Raw genomic sequence first — 19,065 nt, 5'->3', positions numbered from 1 at the left:
CACCTAAAGGTTCTATATAGACTATTTCTTGAAACAAGTTTTATTTTGAGTTTTATATAGAACCTTTAGGGGTGTCATATATGAAGCACATTATTGCTTTATGGAGGAAAGGGTTAATTGGGCTTTGTATAGAACCTTTAGAGGTGCCATATATGAAGCAATTGATAGAGTCCTTTTAAAAGCTTTTTCTGTAAGAGTGTAGGTAGGAGGTGTGCCCTCTTTCCAGCTCTATGACCGCTAGTAGTTCAGGTCTCAGGTGATAGAAATGAGCAAACGAGCCCAGATTATAAATGGGAGAGGACGACAGTCTGCCCTAAGTTGACAAAAAACTCCAATGAACACACAATACATAATATAAGTAAGGTACTTAACCAGATATGATTTGATATTGAGATAAAAGCGCCTGCATTGGAATTTTTCCAAGGCAGTACCTGTGTACTTCTAACTATGCATTTGTGTCCCTTAAAGCCAGCTATAACATCTGATCTGAACCCTGTTACTGATGCTTTATTGCTTCATCAGCCAGTGGTCAAGTGATGAGGAGAATTTCCTGAATACATTTCAAAAGACAAGCGAGGAAGAATATTGCCAAGCAATGATCAACATCAACAAATCCTGTGTCATCAAGGGGAGACAAAGCAGGTACAGTTACAAGATCTTCTAGCTAAACAGCATGTAGGTTACTGTAGGTTACATCCCAATGTGACATCACCTTTAAATTGTCTTCACTGAAACAGATATACAGTGGGGTCCGGGAATTATTGGATCCCTTGATAAAGATGAGAAAAAAAGACTGTAATAAATACATACAATATAGCTCAGTATTTGTATGCTCCAATTTTATACTAATACAATTGCTCAGAGAAAGAGATTTTGTTTAACAAGTAATACAAAACGAAAATAGAATATAGGTTATTGGATCCCCTGTTTCCCCAGTTTTTTACAGTAAGGACTAGGATATTTATGCATATTTTTGCAAAGGCCAAATCCACCGCAGGTTTGGATGGACAAAGACCTCTATTTTCATGTCTTTTGACAATAGCACTGGTTCCAATCCAAGTGCCAATGCCGTTTTACACTCTCTAGGCGGTGTTATTGTGATTCCACTGGTCCTGGGGCCCTTGTTAAGTTAAGGTCAACGGCATCATGAAGTTTACCAACTACCAGGATATTCGATCATGTACTGGCCATGTATCATGGCGCCTGAGAAGATGGCAGACATTTTACGTGCTCCTAACCAACTATGTTTTTTTGTTTGTTTTTTGGCATTGTTTGTAACTTACTTCTTTACTTATTCTGTACATAATGTTGCCTTTACTGTCTCTTATGACCAAAATAACTTCTGGACATCAAAATAGCGACTACTCACCACAAACTGGCAGAAGCTTTTTTTTCCTTTAACGAGTCCGACGAGCCAGACTATGTATATTTGTAAACAACAACTAGTGCACTAAGGAAGTCTCGAGGTTTTGCTCGCCTGAGGTAGAGTATCTTATGATAAGCTGTAGACCACACTTCCGAGTTAATTAAAGTTTACATGATTAGTTTAATCACATAATAATAATTACACATAGAGAGTTGATAGTCACAGACACGACAGTAGATAGTGTAGTCACAGACACGACAGTAGATAGTGTGGTCTACAGCTTATCATGAGATACTCTACCTCAGGTGAGCAAAACCTTGAGACTTCCTTAGTGCACTATCAGTCTATAATTTTAATGGTAGGTTTATTTGAACAGTGAGAGACAGAATAACAACAGATAAATCCAGAAAAACGCATGTCAAAAATGTTATAAATTGATTTGCATTTTAATGAGGGAAATAAGTATTTGACCCCCTCTCAATCAGAAAGATTTCTGGCTCCCATGAGTCTTTTATACAGGTAACAAACTGAGATTAGGAGCACACTCTTAAAGGGAGTGCTCCTAATCTCAGTTTGTTACCTGTATAAAAGACACCTGTCTACAGAAGCTATCAATCAATCAGGTTCCAAACTCTCCACCATGGCCAAGACCAAAGAGCTCTCTAAGGATGTCAGGGACAAGATTGTAGACCTACACAAGGCTGGAATGGGCTACAAGACCATCGCCAAGCAGCTTGGTGAGAAGGTGTCAACAGTTGGTGCGATTATTCGCAAATGGAAGAAACACAAAAGAACTGTCAATCTCCCTCGGCCTGGGGCTCCATGCAAGATCTCACCTCGTGGAGTTGCAATGATCATGAGAATGGAGAGGAATCAGCCCATAACTACACAGGAGAATCTTGTCAAAGAAAACAATTGATAACACATTACGCCGTGAAGGACTGAAATCCTGCAGCGCCCGCAAGGTCCCCCTGCTCAAGAAAGCACATATACTGTACATGCCCGTCTGACGTTTGCCAATGAACATCTGAATTATTCAGAGGACAACTGGGTGAAAGTGTTGTGGTCAGATGAGACCAAAATGGAGCTCTTTGGCATCAACTCAACTCGCCGTGTTTGGAGGAGGAGGAATGCTGCCTATGACCCCAAGAATACCATCCCCACCGTCAAACATGGAGGTGGAAACATTATGCTTTGGGGGTGTTTTTCTGCTAAGGGGACAGGACAACTTCACCGCATCAAAGGGACGATGGACGGGGCCATGTACTGTCAAATCTTGGGTGAGAACCTCCTTCCCTCAGCCAGGGCATTGAAAATCGGTCGTGGATGGGTATTCCAGCATGACAATGACCCAAAACACACGGCCAAGGCAACAAAGGAGTGGCTCAAGAAGAAGCACATTAAGGTCCTGCAGTGGCCTAGCCAGTCTCCAGACCTTTATTAATCGCATAGAAAATCTGTGGAGGGAGCTGAAGGTTCGAGTTGCCTAACGTCAGCCTCAAAACCTTAATAACTTGGAGAAGATCTGCAAAGAGGAGTGGGACAAAATCCCTCCTGAGATGTGTGCAAACCTGGTGGCCAACTACAAGAAACGTCTGACCTCTGATTGCCAAAAAGGGTTTTGCCAACAAGTACTAAGTCATGTTTTGCAGAGGGGTCAAATACTTATTTCCCTCATTAAAATGCAAATCAATGTATAACATTTTTGACATGCGTTTTCTGGATTTTTTTGTTGTTATTCTATCTCTCACTGTTCAAATAAACCTACCATTACATTTTTTTGACTGATCATTTCTTTGTCAGTCAGCAAAAGTACAAAATCAGCAGGAGATCAAATACTTTTTTCCCTCACTGTAGCTCCCGCTTTATATTTTCTGGTCTTAGAAATTCAACCATTTGCAACCTTAGCTTACACCGTGGTTTGCATGGTCTAATGTAAATTGCGTCACGGGGGCTTTTATACTTGGGTAGCAAAGGGGCCGTCTCATCAAATTTGTGCCCAACTGGGCGTGGACCTCTGACTGTGCATAAGTTACCATAAAACAACCAATTCTCATTTAGAAGACTAAATCACATTGTTACCTTTTCAAAAGTATTCTTATTCCTTACATTCCTTACATTCAGAAGTAAACCTGACAGCTGGAAAATGTACACTTTAAAAGATATAGTTATGTGTGTTTCCTGTCCTTCATGAGATCACCAAATGAAATACACTTGACATGACTGTCCCTTAAGTGTCCACAGACTATTCCCTTATTCTCAAAAATATAAATATTGTTTACTTCATCAATTTTGGGGATTAGACGTTTTGGGAAGAATAATGTCTTTGTTCTCCATAGGCTCTCTCCCTCCACACTCCATGGCAGCAAAGAGAGAGAGTTTCTATCAGGAATTTATGACCATTGAAAAACCTGATGTGGGAGAGAGAGTGAGAGGGGGGGGAGCCACGATATATACCCCAAAAGAGCCACATTGTGACACTACCTAGAGAGTTTTCATCTTTATTTTTCGTAGCTGTCTACATACCACCACAGACTGATGCTGGCACTAAGACCGCACTCAATGAGCTGTATTCCGCCATGAGCAAACACGAAAATGCTCATCCAGAGGTGGCGCTCCTAGTGGACGGGGACTTTAATGCAGGGAAACTTAAATCTGTTTCACCAAATGTCTATCAGTGTGTTAATTGTGCAACCAGGGGGGAAAGAAAACTCAAGACCACCTTTACTCCACACACAGAGATGCGTATAAAGCTATCCCTTGCACTCCATTTGACAAATCTGACCATAACTCTATCCTCCCGATTCCTGTTTACAAGAATAAATTCAAGCAGGAAGCACCAGTGACAATGTCAATAAAAAAAGTAGTCAGATGAAGCAGATGCTAAGCTACAGGACTGTTTTGCTAGCACTGACTGGAATATGTTCCAGGATTCTTCCAATGGCATTGAGTACATATCAGTCACTGGCTTCATCAATAAGTACAATGACATCATTCCCACAGTGACCCTATTTTTAACTAGGCAAGTCAGCCCAGGAACAGTAGGTTAACTGCCTTGTTCATGGTCAGAACAACATATGTTTTACCTTGTCAGCTCAGCAATTCGATCTTGCAACCTTCCGGTTAGTAGTCCAACGCTATAAACACTAGGCTACCTGCTGCCCATGTGGACAGTTGATGTCGGAAGTTTACATACACCAGCTTCAATTGGCGGCAGATAGCCTAACAGTCTACTGCAAAATGTCTTGATAAACTTCAGAATTCATTTTTCCGTCGATGATAATAGCAAGCTGTCCAGGCCATGAGGCAGCAAAGCAGCCCCAAACTGATGCACCCTCCACCATACTTTACAGTTGGGATGAGGTTTTGATGTTAGTGTGCTGTGCCTTTATTTCTCCACACATAGTGTAGTGTGTTCCTTCCAAACAAATCAACTGAAGTTTCATCTGTTCACATAATATTTTGCCAGTAGCGCTGTGGAATATCCAGGTGCACTTTTGCAAACTTCTTACGTGCAGCAATGTTTTTCTTGGACAGCAGTGGCTTCTTCTGTGGTGTCCTCCCATGAATACCATTCTTGTTTAGTGTTTAATGTATCGTAGACTCGTCAACAGAGATGTTAGCATGTTCCAGAGATTTCTGTAAGTCTTTAGCTGACTCTCTAGGATTCTTCTTAACCTCATTGAGCATTCTGCGTTGTGCTCTTGCAGTCAACTTTGCAGGACGGCCACTCCTAAGGAGAGTACCAACAGTGCTGAACTTCCTCCATTTATAGACAATTTGTCTTACTGTGAACTAATGAACATCAAGGCTTTTATAGATACTTTTGTAACCCTTTCCAGCTTAATGCAAGTCAACAATTCTTAATCTTAGGTCTTCTGAGATCTTTTGTTCGAGACATGGTTCACATCAGGCAATGCTGCTTGTGAATAGCAAACTGACATTTTGTGAGTGTTTTTTATAGGGCAAGGCAGCTCTAAACAACATCTCCAATCTCTTCTCATTGATTGGACTCCAGGTCAACTGACTCCAGGTTAGCTGACTCCTGACTCCAGGTTAGCTGACTCCAGGTTAGCTGACTCCTGACTCCAGGTTAGCTGACTCCAGGTTAGCTGACTCCTGACTCCAGGTTAGCTGACTCCAGGTTAGCTGACTCCTGACTCCAGGTTAGCTCCTGACTCCTGGTTAGTTGACTCCTGACTCCAGGTTAGCTCCTGACTCCTGGTTAGCTGACTCCTGACTCCAGGTTAGCTGACTCCTGACTCCAGGTTAGTTGACTCCTGACTCCAATTAGCTTTTGGAAAAGTAATTAGCCTAGGGGATCACATACTTTTTCAACCCTACACTATGAATGTGTAAATGATGTATTCAATATAGACAAGAAAAATACAATAATGTGTTATTAGTTTAAGCACAGTGTTTGTCTATTGTTGTGACTTAGATGAAGATCAGATCAAATTTGATGACCAAATCCAGGTAAATCCAAAGGGTTCACATATTTTTCTTGCCACTGTAATTGTGTATGATCATCTTCACTTTTTTTTGTAAAAGGAAACGTCTCATTGCTGTTTGTAGAAGAAGGCAAAAGGGTAAGGTTGAGTTTGAATACCTAAAGGGAATTGAGCCGTCTAATTCTGAAACTGGTTTATGGTTAATTTGTCTGTGTTACTTAAAAGTCTAACCTCCATTCCCAATGTTCAAATCTATAACCTTTTGTTACAGGTACATGAAGTTGACAGGCAGACAATGGTATTTTTACATGTGTATGTATGTAAAGTCCTTTTACAATTAAATATATGTATGTGATTAATACAACTATATCATTAAGATCCAAGAACAGTGTCTTTGTCCTTTAAAAAACATTTAAATCCCGGAATTGAACACCTGAATAAAATCAATTCATACAAATGACTGCATCATGTTGATGAAGTCCACAATGCTCCAGTAAGCAACAGCAAAGAGGTGCTATGTGTCAATGATGGTGAAACTGCGTCCAGTCCGGAAATAGTTCTCAATCTCCTCCAGTGATCTGTTCCTGGTCTCAGGGACACACACGGCGGTGAAAATTATGTTCACCACACACACCACCGAGAAGAACAGGAACGGAACAAACAGTCCATAGGTCTCCTGTAGAAAACATGGACAACATCTCATTACAAGAGCTTTGTAACACAAAACCATTTTCTATTAGTCGTTGAATGTAGGATTGTAATTTGGGATGTTGTTTGGTGGTGAGTAATAATGTATAAGGGACAAGGATGAATATTTCACATTAACAACATACACGGATGCGATTAGATTAAGCTGTCCCAGGCTGAGCCGAGCTATGGCCCGTTACGTGACCGCTAATCTGCAGCTGCTCTATCATAATGTCAACAATGCAACAGTGCATCATTCAGATACATACATCTCTTTTCCATAAAATACATGCTCTATTTTAAAACTAGTTTTTCATTGGGGAGGCAGATAAAGCATTTTAATCAAAAGCAATCACTTTTGCATGTGAAAACACAGAATCACACTGAATCATACTTAACCAACTTCGCAGTTGGCCAGAACTGGCACCCTGCTCAAGCCCAGGAGGCAGTCCGGTTCCAAATTGAATGCAATAAATGCTAACCCAGATCCCCTCAAGTTCAGTTAAAGAGATGGGTAGGGGAATTACAGTTTTTGAATGTCATAGTAAGAGGATTTATGTTAATTGTAGTATGTTAAATATTTGTCATTAAAATGTACCCATACATTGGATTAGTAGTCAGAGTAATGGAGCAATGAACTCACCACCACATGAATAAAGACATGACTCAAGACAAAGGCAGTCAACCAGCTGACCCCCACACACAGGCCTGACGCGACCCCCCGTGCTCCCAGAGGCAAGATCTCAGACATCAGAAGCCAAGTGATTGGGCCCCATCCCAGAGCATAACCTTGATGAGAAAGGAGCAGCACGGGCAAAAAAGATTACAGCAGGCCTATGTGAAACCAGCCAAGTGTGTTGAGTGTGTTTGGGAAATTACGCATTAAATCTGTATTTCCTCAATCAAGACTCAGAATCTTACCAAATATAAAGACCATGGTGCTTATTAATGGGATGAGGGTGATGGTGTTGAAGGCAGCTTCCCCCTGCTGTGCTATGAGGTCTGTGGGGAGCACAGTACCAGTCAGGTTACCGGAGGGGCAGGGTGTGGTGTGGGAGTACATGTTCATTGTAAGGGTAGCGAGAAACATCAGGAACCCTGCAGAGGAAGAACAAGTGAACAGAAATTAAGTGAAATAAAAAAAATATTTTTTTATTTAAAAAATTCACGATAACACAGTTACACTTATGGTACACTGATTAAATCTGTGGGTCACTTCTGAAAGGCCTATTTGCAGAGCTCAGTGATGATTTTATGGCTTTACTTGTTTGAAAATCATGACTCTGGTCCCTGTCAGAGTACGTAACATGTTATTGTCACTTGGCCTACGAACGCACCCACCTGAGGTATAGAGGAGGGCCTTCCTTCCGGCCTTGTCCATCAAACTGGCAGCAATCACCACAGACAGCAGTCGAATTGCTCCCACCAGCGCAGCATCATACTTAGGTTCCTAGATCAAAGTGGATGCATTTTTTTCAACTGGCAAAGGTAATATAAAATGTCCTGGGTTATAAATGACATGTTCTGTAACATCAAGGTACTGAGGTAAAGGAGCCATTTCCTGATCTAACAGATTGTGTCATAAACTCACTCCACAGCTTGAACAGATTGTGTCATAAACTCACCCCACAGCTTGAACAGATTGTGTCATAAACTCACCCCACAGCTTGAACAGATTGTGTCGTAAACTCACCCCACAGCTTGAACAGATTGTGTCATAAACTCACTCCACAGCTTGAACAGATTGTGTCATAAACTCACCCCACAGCTTGAACAGATTGTGTCATAAACTCACCCCACAGCTTGAACAGATTGTGTCATAAACTCACCCCACAGCTTGAACAGATTGTGTCATAAACTCACCCCACAGCTTGAACAGATTGTGTCGTAAACTCACCCCACAGCTTGAACAGATTGTGTCATAAACTCACCCCACAGCTTGAACAGATTGTGTCATAAACTCACCCCACAGCTTGAACAGATTGTGTCATAAACTCACCCCACAGCTTGAACAGATTGTGTCATAAACTCACCCCACAGCTTGAACAGATTGTGTCATAAACTCACCCCACAGCTTGAACAGATTGTGTCATAAACTCACCCCACAGCTTGAACAGATTGTGTCGTAAACTCACCCCACAGCTTGAACAGATTGTGTCGTAAACTCACCCCACAGCTTGAAATGTCTCCACTGGCGCAGCCGAATTGCTAGCTTTTCTGTGGCGCAGCTGGTTAGTACGTTGACAAACAGGGCGGATACGTGTGTTGGCGAGGCAGAGGGCACGAGACCAAATACCGGTAAAGATGTGAGCAGGGAAGCAATACTGCTAAGCAGCACAATGCCTGTTACACCGATACAGTTTAACTTGATCCCACCTAATCCATTACCCTTTTTTCACGATCGTTCCAACCTGAACCAAACTGTGCTGGCTCAGATATTTCTAAATATTCCAGCAGTTTCAGAAACTATGGTAGATGCGTAACCAGACCAGCTCAGTGCAGCTTGGTTTGGCTCAGTAGTGTGAAAAGCCCCATAGCAGGGAAACAAAAGACACGTACCAGGAAGACATCAGTCTTGTGGAAGATGGGCTCCAGATACACCAGGATGGGAGTTATGCCAGTCATCTGCTGAAGGAACCTCATCACTATGGAGATCAGGATGGGCTTGTAGTAAAATGCTGTTGTCAAATCGGACCACCTGATTCTCCCCTGGAGGAAAGGAGAAACACCAAATGTATTCAATCCGAACATCTCCAATAAGTCTTTGGAGGCAGTCAAACCAAAGTACTGTCTGTGTACCTGAGACGAGATACTGAGTTCAATCCTGTTGAACTCTGTCATGAAGTCTGAGTCGGGCCCCCTCAGAAACTCCAGGGCCTTGCAGGCCTGCTCCTGTTTGCCACAGATGATGAGGTAGCGGGGAGAGTTGGGCATGAAGCACAGCAGCAGCAGCATGAGCAGAGCTGGGATCTCCCCCACCACAGCCAGCCACTGCCATGGAACCACCAGCCCTTCACCAAACGCATACAAATTCACAGATCTTAACAGCAACATAGACCTCCTGGATGGCCACCTACAGTATCTACCCATGTACGAGATGTGTCAGAGGGAGATTGGTTCTTACCAAGGACATAGAGTGACAGGGCTCCAAACACAGCAGTGATTTGAGGGCACGATCCCAAAGCCCCCCTAACTTTGGGGTGGGAGATCTCCGATATATACACCTGGAGCAGTGCAAGAGAAGAGAACACAACAACATCATCACTAATGTAAGGTGTGACAGTAAGCCCATAAGCCTGTTGTCTAAGATGGGTTTATATTTCCTGGAGAGGGGATTTCAGGACACATCAATAGATCAGGTTAACCAGTTTACTAAGGACATATTCTGAAGTCCACAGCAGTATCTAAATGGTCCAACTCTTTGTTATTGGATAAAGCATCAGAAGAGCACACAGTGGTATAAAGTACTTATGTAAAAAATACTTTAAAGAACTACTTAAGTACAGATACCCCCAAAAATGACTTAACTGTTTATATTTTTGACAACATTTACTTTACTACATTACTAAAGAAAATGATGTCATTTTTAATCAATACACTTTCTCTGACACCCAAAAATACTTGTTACATTTTGAATGCTTAGCAGTACGGGAAAATGTTCCAGTTCACACACTTATCAAGAGAACACCCCTGGTCATCCCTACTGCCTCTGATCTGGCGGAATCACTAAACACAAATGCTTCACTTGTAGATGATGTCTAAGTTTTGGAGTGTGCCCCTGGCTATACATAAATAAATAAATAAATAAACATAAAAATGGGTAATATAAGGAATTTGAAATGATTTATACTTTTACTTTTGATACTTAAGTATATTTTAGCAGTTACATTTACTTTTGACAGTAAAGTATATTTAAAACCAAATACCTTTAGACATTTACTCTAGTATTTTACTGGGTGACTTTTACTTGAGTCATTTTCTATTAAAGTATGACAATTGGGTACTTTTTCCACCACTGAGAGCACACAACATTATCAGACCTACAGGTATGGAAGCAGCAGTCATGCCACCAGCGATACCAGTCAGGAACCTGCCTAGGTGTAGCATCCAAGTAGCTTGTGCCCCTCCCATCAGAATGTACCTGTAAGGGTTGGAAGGAGGTATACAACAAATATTTTTATTTTTATCCAAACAACTTTGTTAATAATTACCTTATGATGTAATGTGGCCTAATGCATTGGGGCTTTTTGTAAATACAATCAAATCAAATGTTATTGGTCACATACACATGGTTAGCAGATGTTATTGGTCACATACACATGGTTAGCAGATGTTATTGCAAGTGTAGTGAAATGCTTATGGTTCTAGACCCGAGGTAATATCTAACAATTGCACAACAAAACCTAATACACACAATCTAGTAAAGGAATGAGATAAGAATACATAAGTATAAAATATATGGATAAGCAGTGACAGAGTGGCTAAAATGCAATAGATACTGGAGGATACAGTATACATTATACACATGAGATGAGTAGTGCGAGATATGTAAACATTCTTAAAGTGGCATTATTAAAGTGACTAGTGTTCCATTTATTAAAGTGGCCAATGATATCAAGTCTGTAGGTAGGCAGCCGCCTCTCTGTGCTAGCGATGGCTGTTTAACAATCTGATAACCTTGAGATAGAAGCTGTTTTCAATCTCTCTGTCCCAGCTTTGATGCACCTGTTCTGATCTCGCCTTATGGATGGAAGCGGGGTGAACAGGCAGTGGTTTGGGTGGTTATTGCCCTTGATGATCTTTTTTGCCTTCCTGTGACATCGGGTGTTGTAGGTGTCCTGGAGGGCAGGTAGTTTGCCCCCAGTGATGCGTTGTGCAGACCGCACCACCCTCTGGAGAGCCCTGCGGTTGTGAGCGGTGCAGTTGCTGTACCAGGCGGTGATACAGCCCGACAGGATGCTCTCAATTGTGCACCTGTAAAAGTTAGTGAGGGTTTTCGATGACAAGCCACATTTTTTCAGCCTCCTGAGGTTAAAGGGGCACTGTCTGTGTGTGTGGACCATTTCAGTTTGTTGGTGATATGTACACCGAGGAACTTAAAACTTAAAACTCCACCTTCTCCACTGCTGTCTCATCAATGTGGATAGGGGGGTGCTCCCTTTGCTGTTTCCTGAAGTCCACGATCATCTCTTTTGTTTTGCTGACATTGAGTGAGAGGTTATTTTCCTGACACCACACTCCGAGGGCCCTCCCCTCCTCCCTGTAGGCTGTCTCATCGTTGTCCCCAGCTAGCCATGTTTACATGAAACAGAGTATGTTACAATCCCGGATATCTCTTTGGAAAGCAACTCATTTTTTGCAATAGTTTTTTATTGGTTTTTAAAAGTAGATATTAAGACAGTACATAATGTACAGCAACAGGACCTGCCTTTCATCAGGCCTACAAGCCCTCAATCCAGCCTCTCTCAGCCTATTGCGGACAGTCTGAGCACTGATGGAGGGATTGTGCATTCCTGGTGTAACTCGGGCAGTTGTTGTTGCTGTTGTTGTTGCCATCCTGTACCAGTCGTGGTGGTGTCCTGTACCAGGTGTGATGTTTGGATGTACCAATCATGTGCAGGTGTTGTTACACGTGGTCTGCCACTGCGAGGACGATCGATCAGCTGTCCGTCCTGTCTCCCTGGGGCGCTGTCTTAGGCGTTTCACAGTACGGACATTGCAATTTATTGCCCTGGCCACATCTGCAGTCCTCATGCCTCCTTGCAGCATGCCTAAGGCACGTTCACGCAGATGAGCAGGGACCCTGGGCATCTTTCTTCTGGTGTTTTTCAGTCAGTAGAAAGGCCTCTTTAGTGTCCTAAGTTTTCATAAATGTGACCTTAATTGCCTACCGTCTGTAAGCTGTTAGTGTCTTAACGACCGTTCCACAGGTGCATGTTCATTAATTCTTTATGGTTCATTGAGCAATCATGGGAAACAGTGTTTAAACCCTTTACAATGATCTGTGAAGGTATTTGGATATTTATGAATTATCTTTGAAAGACAGGGTCCTGAAAAAAGGACATTTCTTTTTTTGCTGAATTTATATATACATTTTTGTCCGATATCACTTTCGGCTCTACGAACAGAACATCTCTGGGAATCAAAATAGCAGAGCCACGGCATTTAGCATGAAACTTGGAATGGAATATCTGTGAGAATCTGTCTAGAATGATCCGTAATGCAAAAATGTGTTTCCTGGAGATACTCTATATCTGCCTTTAATTTCTGTAAATGGGAAAATACCTTACTACATTTGACTGGGTGGTTCAAATGCGGTGTTCCAACTGACAAAATTTAGCTACTGCCCTGCCTAGCCTATTTGGCAATGCCATAGTTAAGAGTAAGGACCTTTAAAACCTTTGAAAACCTCTGCAAGGGGGACAGGGAGGTGGGGAGAGGAATAAAAATAAATAAATAAAACAAAATAAATAATAGTAATTATAATAAAACATTTAATTAAAAACATACATTCACATTGAGGAGAACTAGTATGAACAGTACTGGCCTCTCCCCAAATGAGATGCTGCACTAACCCCTCGTACACACTTACACCGCATACCGATAACAGCTTACCTAGAGAGACTGAGCCTCACCCGAATTTATCCAAATACACACACACACACACACACACACACACACACACACACTGATTAGTGAATTCCTTGTGTAACGGATGTGAAACGGCTAGCTTAGTTAGCGTGGGCGCTAAATAGCGTTTCAATCAGTGACGTCACTTGCTCTGAGACCTTGAAGTAGTAGTTCCCCTTGCTCTGCAAGGGCCGCGGCTTTTGGGTAACGATGCTTCGAGGGTGACTGTTGATGTGTGCAGAAGGTCCCTAGTTCGCGCCCGGCTATGGGCGAGGGGACGGTCTAAATTTGTACTGTTACACTTGCCATATGGCATAACATCCAAACTTTCAATGTACATTTTTATGTAATTTATAGTGTCTGAGAGTAAATATCTCAGTGTGGTTACCCTGTTACTTTTGTGTTCTGTAACACTTCAATTATGTTTTGTTAATTTAAGATAACCTCACATTACAGTCAACAGGCTATTAAAAGGAGAGGAAACAAAACTCCCTTAAAAATATAACAATAACAAACAGATTTGAGTATACTGTAACGTGCCGCAATTCACAATAGCCCCTTTCAAAACACCCAGTTCAAACAGCTCTTACTGCTAAAATAGCAGGGCTGTGCAGGTCAATAAATATACCATTAACTTGTATACCCTCTAGTGAATTTAGTTGGTATGACATGTAATGCAAAGATTTGTAGAAAGCCCATGATCTACAACGATAATTTAGATGTATAACTCCAAACTATGCAGGGGAAAGATAACAACTATGGCTGCGTTGCGCTTGCACCATGGATTAACGATACAGAAGCAAAAGACCAGCATTAAACCAAAAAAGGGAAACGCTTTGCTGTAAATTATATGTAAACTAATGGTTGCCTCAAAAAATGACAGCTAAACAAACTAGTGAGATCGTTAGATGTACATAATGTGCAATATATGTTGTACTATGTAGCCATCTAAGCAAAATAACAAGATTACTAAAGTATTATTTCACTTTTGGTCTAAGCATCATGAATATTAATGCTGATGTGCTCTTGTCCGAATTATCTGAGATTGAGAACAAGTGATGTCAGCTAAAGTTAGCTAAAAAGGTCAGATCTGTAACATAAATGTTAGCTAACTAACTAATCTGGCATTAACATGGGCCATCATAATCAAAAATGATGATTACTGGGAAAATTCACATAATGTCATAGCTAGTTACCCATCTTCTCCAGGTGGAGTTACAGTCCCTTGCAGCACAAGTAACCAGTCTGTTAACAGATCAACAACAGTAACGCCCGTGCAGCTGGATGGCCCAGTTCAGTCCTTAAACTGGCTAGCATAGTTTACCTCCTGATTGCCAAATAGCCCGTTGCTTCCTAGCTTGGTTTGTTAGGCTAACATTTCACCCAACATTAGAAAGAGAACTGAATTACTGTTGTGTTCGATCTTCACTTGTGTGTCAAATTCTTCAGAATGAAACCCTTAGCTAGCGCTGGTTCTGAGATGCTTTTCCGAACGCCATCTGGGGTTGTTATCCTCAAATCCACAGGGTACCACAGGGCATAACAGATTCCCTCACAGCCCCTGATCATAGCCCTCTGCTTGGTAACCGCTTGAGTGTAGTCAGGGTAGATTCGAATCCAAATGTGGATATCACTTGTTTGACCTCGCCTGCTTTGCGGAGGATTTATTCTTTCTCTTGGTAGTAGTGGCATCTTATCACGAATGCTTGTGGTGGCTGGTCATCTCCCGGTCTCTCTCGTAGAGCGCGATGTGCGCGGTCTAGCAGTGGGACTTTATCCAGTCCGAGTGCCAATTGTAGCATCTCTGCCATGAACTCTGTAGTGCGCTTGCCATCCTCTTGTCTCGCTCTCACACCCGCCACACGTAAATTCGTATGACGGGATAAAGCCTCCAAATTGTAGTTGTTCTCTTGAAGTTACTTGATTTCCTTTTTTTCATTTGGAGAACATGCCTTTCCAGCGTGGTGATCGAGTCTGAGTGGCCATTAGCCGCTGTCTCCAGGCTGGCTGTCTCCAGGCTGGTCATGCGGTCATCCTCTCTCAGCTGGCTAACCTGAATGTGTAGCTCTGCCAACTGCATCTCTGCATTTTCGTCCATTTGGCAATGAATTCCTGCTTAATTTCTGTTAATGCCTGTAGAATACCTTCTTGTCCATTCGCCATTCTGTGTTATGCACTATAGCCCGTTACCATATATGTGATTGAATAATATCTGCTGTTGGCTTGTGTGGATGTATATACGTGTTATGCAACATAGCTGACTTGAAACATTGTTAACAGTTTCAGGGCCATGGGCCTTTCTCATGATGGAAAAATACAGAATAACATGAAGACAGGAACAGTGCAATGAGTTGGGGGGGCACATTCAGAACGTAGTGTTGCAAGAACAAACGGTATTTTGTTAGATAACGGTATCGAGCATGAGCGCATAGATAGATATTCTTCACAGCAACAGTTACATCTATCAACTGGAGCGCCCGGGGCCGGGACCAGCTCTACGCCAACAATCAACGATACCAATCAAATATTTAAATGTTCTAGTGAGGAGCTCAGAAAAGAATGTCTCACATGGCGCCGCTCCACCCTTGAGCCTTTGGAAAGCAAATATTGCCCTGATTTTGTTGACTTTTTTAACTTAGGGATTGAACATTAACGAGTAGTATACAGTACTAGGATACGGTGGGTGGTGGGCACGCATCCGAAGCCTCACTAGAAGACCGCTCCGGCACCCTCTCCTCCGGCAGCGTTGTTTTGGGTCAGCCTCTGGAATCAGTTCAAATGGGTCCACTTTGGGAAAGTGGTATTCCTGGTCGTAGTGCTGGTTGTGATGGTAAGTTGACGTCTCTCTGGTTGGATCTAGCCTGTTCAGTGGAAGTTTTCAGCTCCTCTCTCAGCTGGCTAACCTGAATTTGTAGCTCTGCCAACTGCATCTCTGCATTTTCGTCCATTTTGTCAATGAATTCCTGCTTAATTTCAGTTAATTTTATTCAATAGTTCTTCCCGGCTGTATGTAATAACACGTAAGGTTTTCTGGGCTAACAATGTAAGAAATAATACATTAAAAAAACAATACTGCACATTTTCTTAAGGATTAGAAGCGATGCTGCCAACTCTATCGGTGCCATCTTGGTAGTAGTGTATATGAGTATTCAGACCCTTTCCCCGTTTCCACATTTTGTTACATTACAGCCTTATTCTAAATTGGATTAAATTACTTTCTTTCCCCTCATCAATCTACACTTAATGACAAAGTAATGTATTTGTTCCTTGTTCTTTCAGGAAATAACCAGAAAATGTATATTTCCATCCAGAACATGTGTACATAGCTTACGTACCCTACTGTTGAGGGGACTGCTGACACCATGATGCTCAACTTCCGGCCAATCAGGTCATTCAGAAGCATGGCACCAAGTCCTCCTGCTGCTGCCCCCAGTGTGAAAATAGACTAATAAAAGAAACAGTCACTGCACAGTCAAATAGGGACATGCTTAAAACTAAAGAGGAATGTTTCAGGACATAGTGCTACTTACACTTACATCTCACACTTTATACTGAATGGGTCAAGTATATGGATTGTCTGATTGACTTGACAATATATCTGTACTTTTATTTCAAAAAATATATATATACATTATCATTGAGTTAAGGCATTATCTTATTGGCTGTCATCGGACAACATTCTCTTAATGAAGGAGACACTGAATGAATGAGAAGACATCTGTTGTTTTTCCCGCTCTGTCTCACTCACCCCAAACCAGGCTATCTGTTCTGTGTCCATTCTCAATTGGGGGTTATCACTGTTTTTGAGTTGAGGGATCACTGGGGAGGGGTACACCAAGGCATAGCCGAAATTGAAATTCCCCAAAACAGCAGAAAAAACAGCGAGGTATAGCCTGGCATTGCTGTGAATGAAAAAAAGGAAGTAATACGAATAAACAACTTATTTTATTTTAAATAGCATTTGGTCAGAATCTCTGATGGCTTTGATAGAAAGCAGCACATAAATTATATGATTGTAGCCTACCTTGTGCGCGATGTGGGCTTGATTATTAGCGGTGTTTTCTCGTCCATTTTCCTTGTAGCAACCTGTAGAACCTGTCTTAAACTAGTTCTAATGCTATTGTCATTTAACAAGCTGAAAGTGGAACTAGAGTTTTGCAATCACAACCAATTCCATTGTGTCATCATAGGAAGGAAGGAGAACATAAATCCCCAGTCTGTGGGAAAGTGTACACTTGTGTGTCATATGATCATAATTCCTTGGTTGAGCAACAGACCTAAACATGTGAAAGGTTGTCTTATCTCATATAGCACACACATTGTTCAGTCATTACAGACTTGTCATTTACCAACAAATAATTTTAGTTTTTGTTTTAGGGGGTAGATCAGCTTTAATATAGCAGATAGATTATAGCTTCCATCAATGTAATTGTCTGCATCATATATTTTCTTTGTAAATATATATATATATACAGTATATATATATTTTCTCTTTATAAATAATAATAATACGGGGCGCTAGTGAGCACCACATGGAGTAGACGACTACCTTCTCCTCACCCCTGCTTAAATTTGATTTAAATTCTACTTTTGCCCGACCAAAATGTTACAATGAGCAACTCCATGAGAAACAAGGCCAAGGGAAAACTAATTAATCAAAAAACAGAAATGAAAGACGGCAAAGTCCCCACCACAGCACAAGACGAGGATGGTGATGCTTGCGTTAGCCTGGCTGTAATTGCTAGCATGGCTAACCCTGACTCAGAGCCCTCACCGACTATTATATTAGCAGCTATCAAGAAAATGGAGGAGGACATGAACACTCAATTTAATCATCTCCACTCATCCTTACAGTCAGTGCAAGCCTCCATGGCTGAATATACAACCCGCATTATTGATCTGGAAGGAAACGCAGGTGACCACGAGACACGCCTCGCCACCCTCGAGGGACAGTATGAAGAGCTACTAACAGCAAACAAAGCTTTGAAACTCAAGCTAATTGACCTTGAGGGACATTCAATGCATTCAAATATCAAAATCACAGGCTTGGAAGAAAAAATTGAGAAGGGCAGACCAACACAGTTCTTGGCAGTATTTATACCAAAACTGTTAGGGATTGACCATTTCCCCCAAGGCCGAAAGTGGCTCTCCGCTGCGCTGCCCGCATCATGATTGCCAAAATACACCACGGCCCCGAGAGGGAAAAGATTCTGCGCCTGTCCCGCCAGCAATTCCCCATATCCTTCAACGGAGCTCAGGTTAACATATACCCAGACTACACTGCTGAGGTAACCAAGTAGCGCCAGGCCTTTGATGGAGCTCGGAAGAAGCTCAGAGATGCAGGAATCAGACATGGCCTCCTCTTCCCTGCTTGGCTGATTCTTACCCATGGTACGGTAGAGAAGGTGTTTTAAAAACCACAGGATGCCAAGTCTTTCATTGACAGGATTACTTCTATAGCCACCAAGGCCTAGGACCATTAGGGCCGGCCAGAGCAGCTGTTCACAGTGATCGGTGGGCCGGTTTATCCCGCAGTTTTCAGATATGACAGTGCTGTCATAGTCCTACAGGCGGGTAAATCTGCACCTGACCGATTTCCCTGTTTCAGTAGGGACATATTGACAACATTGTTTGGCTCAATTCAGTTATTTTCTAAGAGCAATTGTTATAGACATAAGAGTGAGGGGGCCCAGTCGGACCACCTGAAGGTACACAAATTTAGTTTCACTATACATTGGTTAGCAAACCTATGCCTCCCTGTAGTGTCCAGCAGTTCCACAATGTTTATGTGGGAATTTATATTCCACTTCGTTTGGGGAAGTGGACGGGGGAGGGAGGTGGAGAATGTTTTTTCATTTTTTTTCATTTTTTTTCATTTGTCCTTTGCTCTTTACATGTTGCGCCAACCCTACTGTTACAATTATAATGTAT

At 42.0% G+C, this 19,065-nt stretch overlaps 1 protein-coding gene across 1 annotated transcript; it reads right to left on the bottom strand.

Annotated features, from left to right (window-relative positions):
* Window positions 1–5,995: 5,995 nt before the first annotated feature.
* slc2a6 (solute carrier family 2 member 6) lies at window positions 5,996–17,312 on the bottom strand. Its single transcript, XM_021605347.2, has 11 exons — window positions 17,159–17,312; window positions 16,883–17,036; window positions 16,470–16,579; window positions 10,549–10,645; window positions 9,629–9,728; window positions 9,304–9,515; window positions 9,064–9,213; window positions 7,846–7,954; window positions 7,426–7,602; window positions 7,148–7,293; window positions 5,996–6,493 (listed from the first exon to the last, which is right to left on the bottom strand). Exons 1-11 carry the CDS (start codon window positions 17,203–17,205, stop codon window positions 6,332–6,334), a joined length of 1,464 nt encoding a protein of 487 aa, XP_021461022.2. The 5' UTR covers window positions 17,206–17,312; the 3' UTR covers window positions 5,996–6,331.
* Window positions 17,313–19,065: the final 1,753 nt, after the last annotated feature.

The sequence above is a fragment of the Oncorhynchus mykiss genome, chromosome 6, assembly GCF_013265735.2.
Source record: "Oncorhynchus mykiss isolate Arlee chromosome 6, USDA_OmykA_1.1, whole genome shotgun sequence".
Classification (NCBI taxonomy): domain Eukaryota; kingdom Metazoa; phylum Chordata; class Actinopteri; order Salmoniformes; family Salmonidae; genus Oncorhynchus; species Oncorhynchus mykiss.
This window is presented reverse-complemented; position numbering and strand designations above follow the sequence as displayed.

Excerpts from the sequence above, each read along its gene's own strand:
- slc2a6 (XM_021605347.2), bottom strand. The coding sequence starts at position 17,205 with ATGGACGAGAAAACACCGCTAATAATCAAGCCCACATCGCGCACAAG. Across the intron at positions 9,729-10,548 it reads TGACTGCTGCTTCCATACCT|GTGTATATATCGGAGATCTC; the intron begins GTAGGTCTGATA and ends GCACTGCTCCAG. Across the intron at positions 7,603-7,845 it reads GGCCCTCCTCTATACCTCAG|GGTTCCTGATGTTTCTCGCT; the intron begins GTGGGTGCGTTC and ends CTTCCTCTGCAG.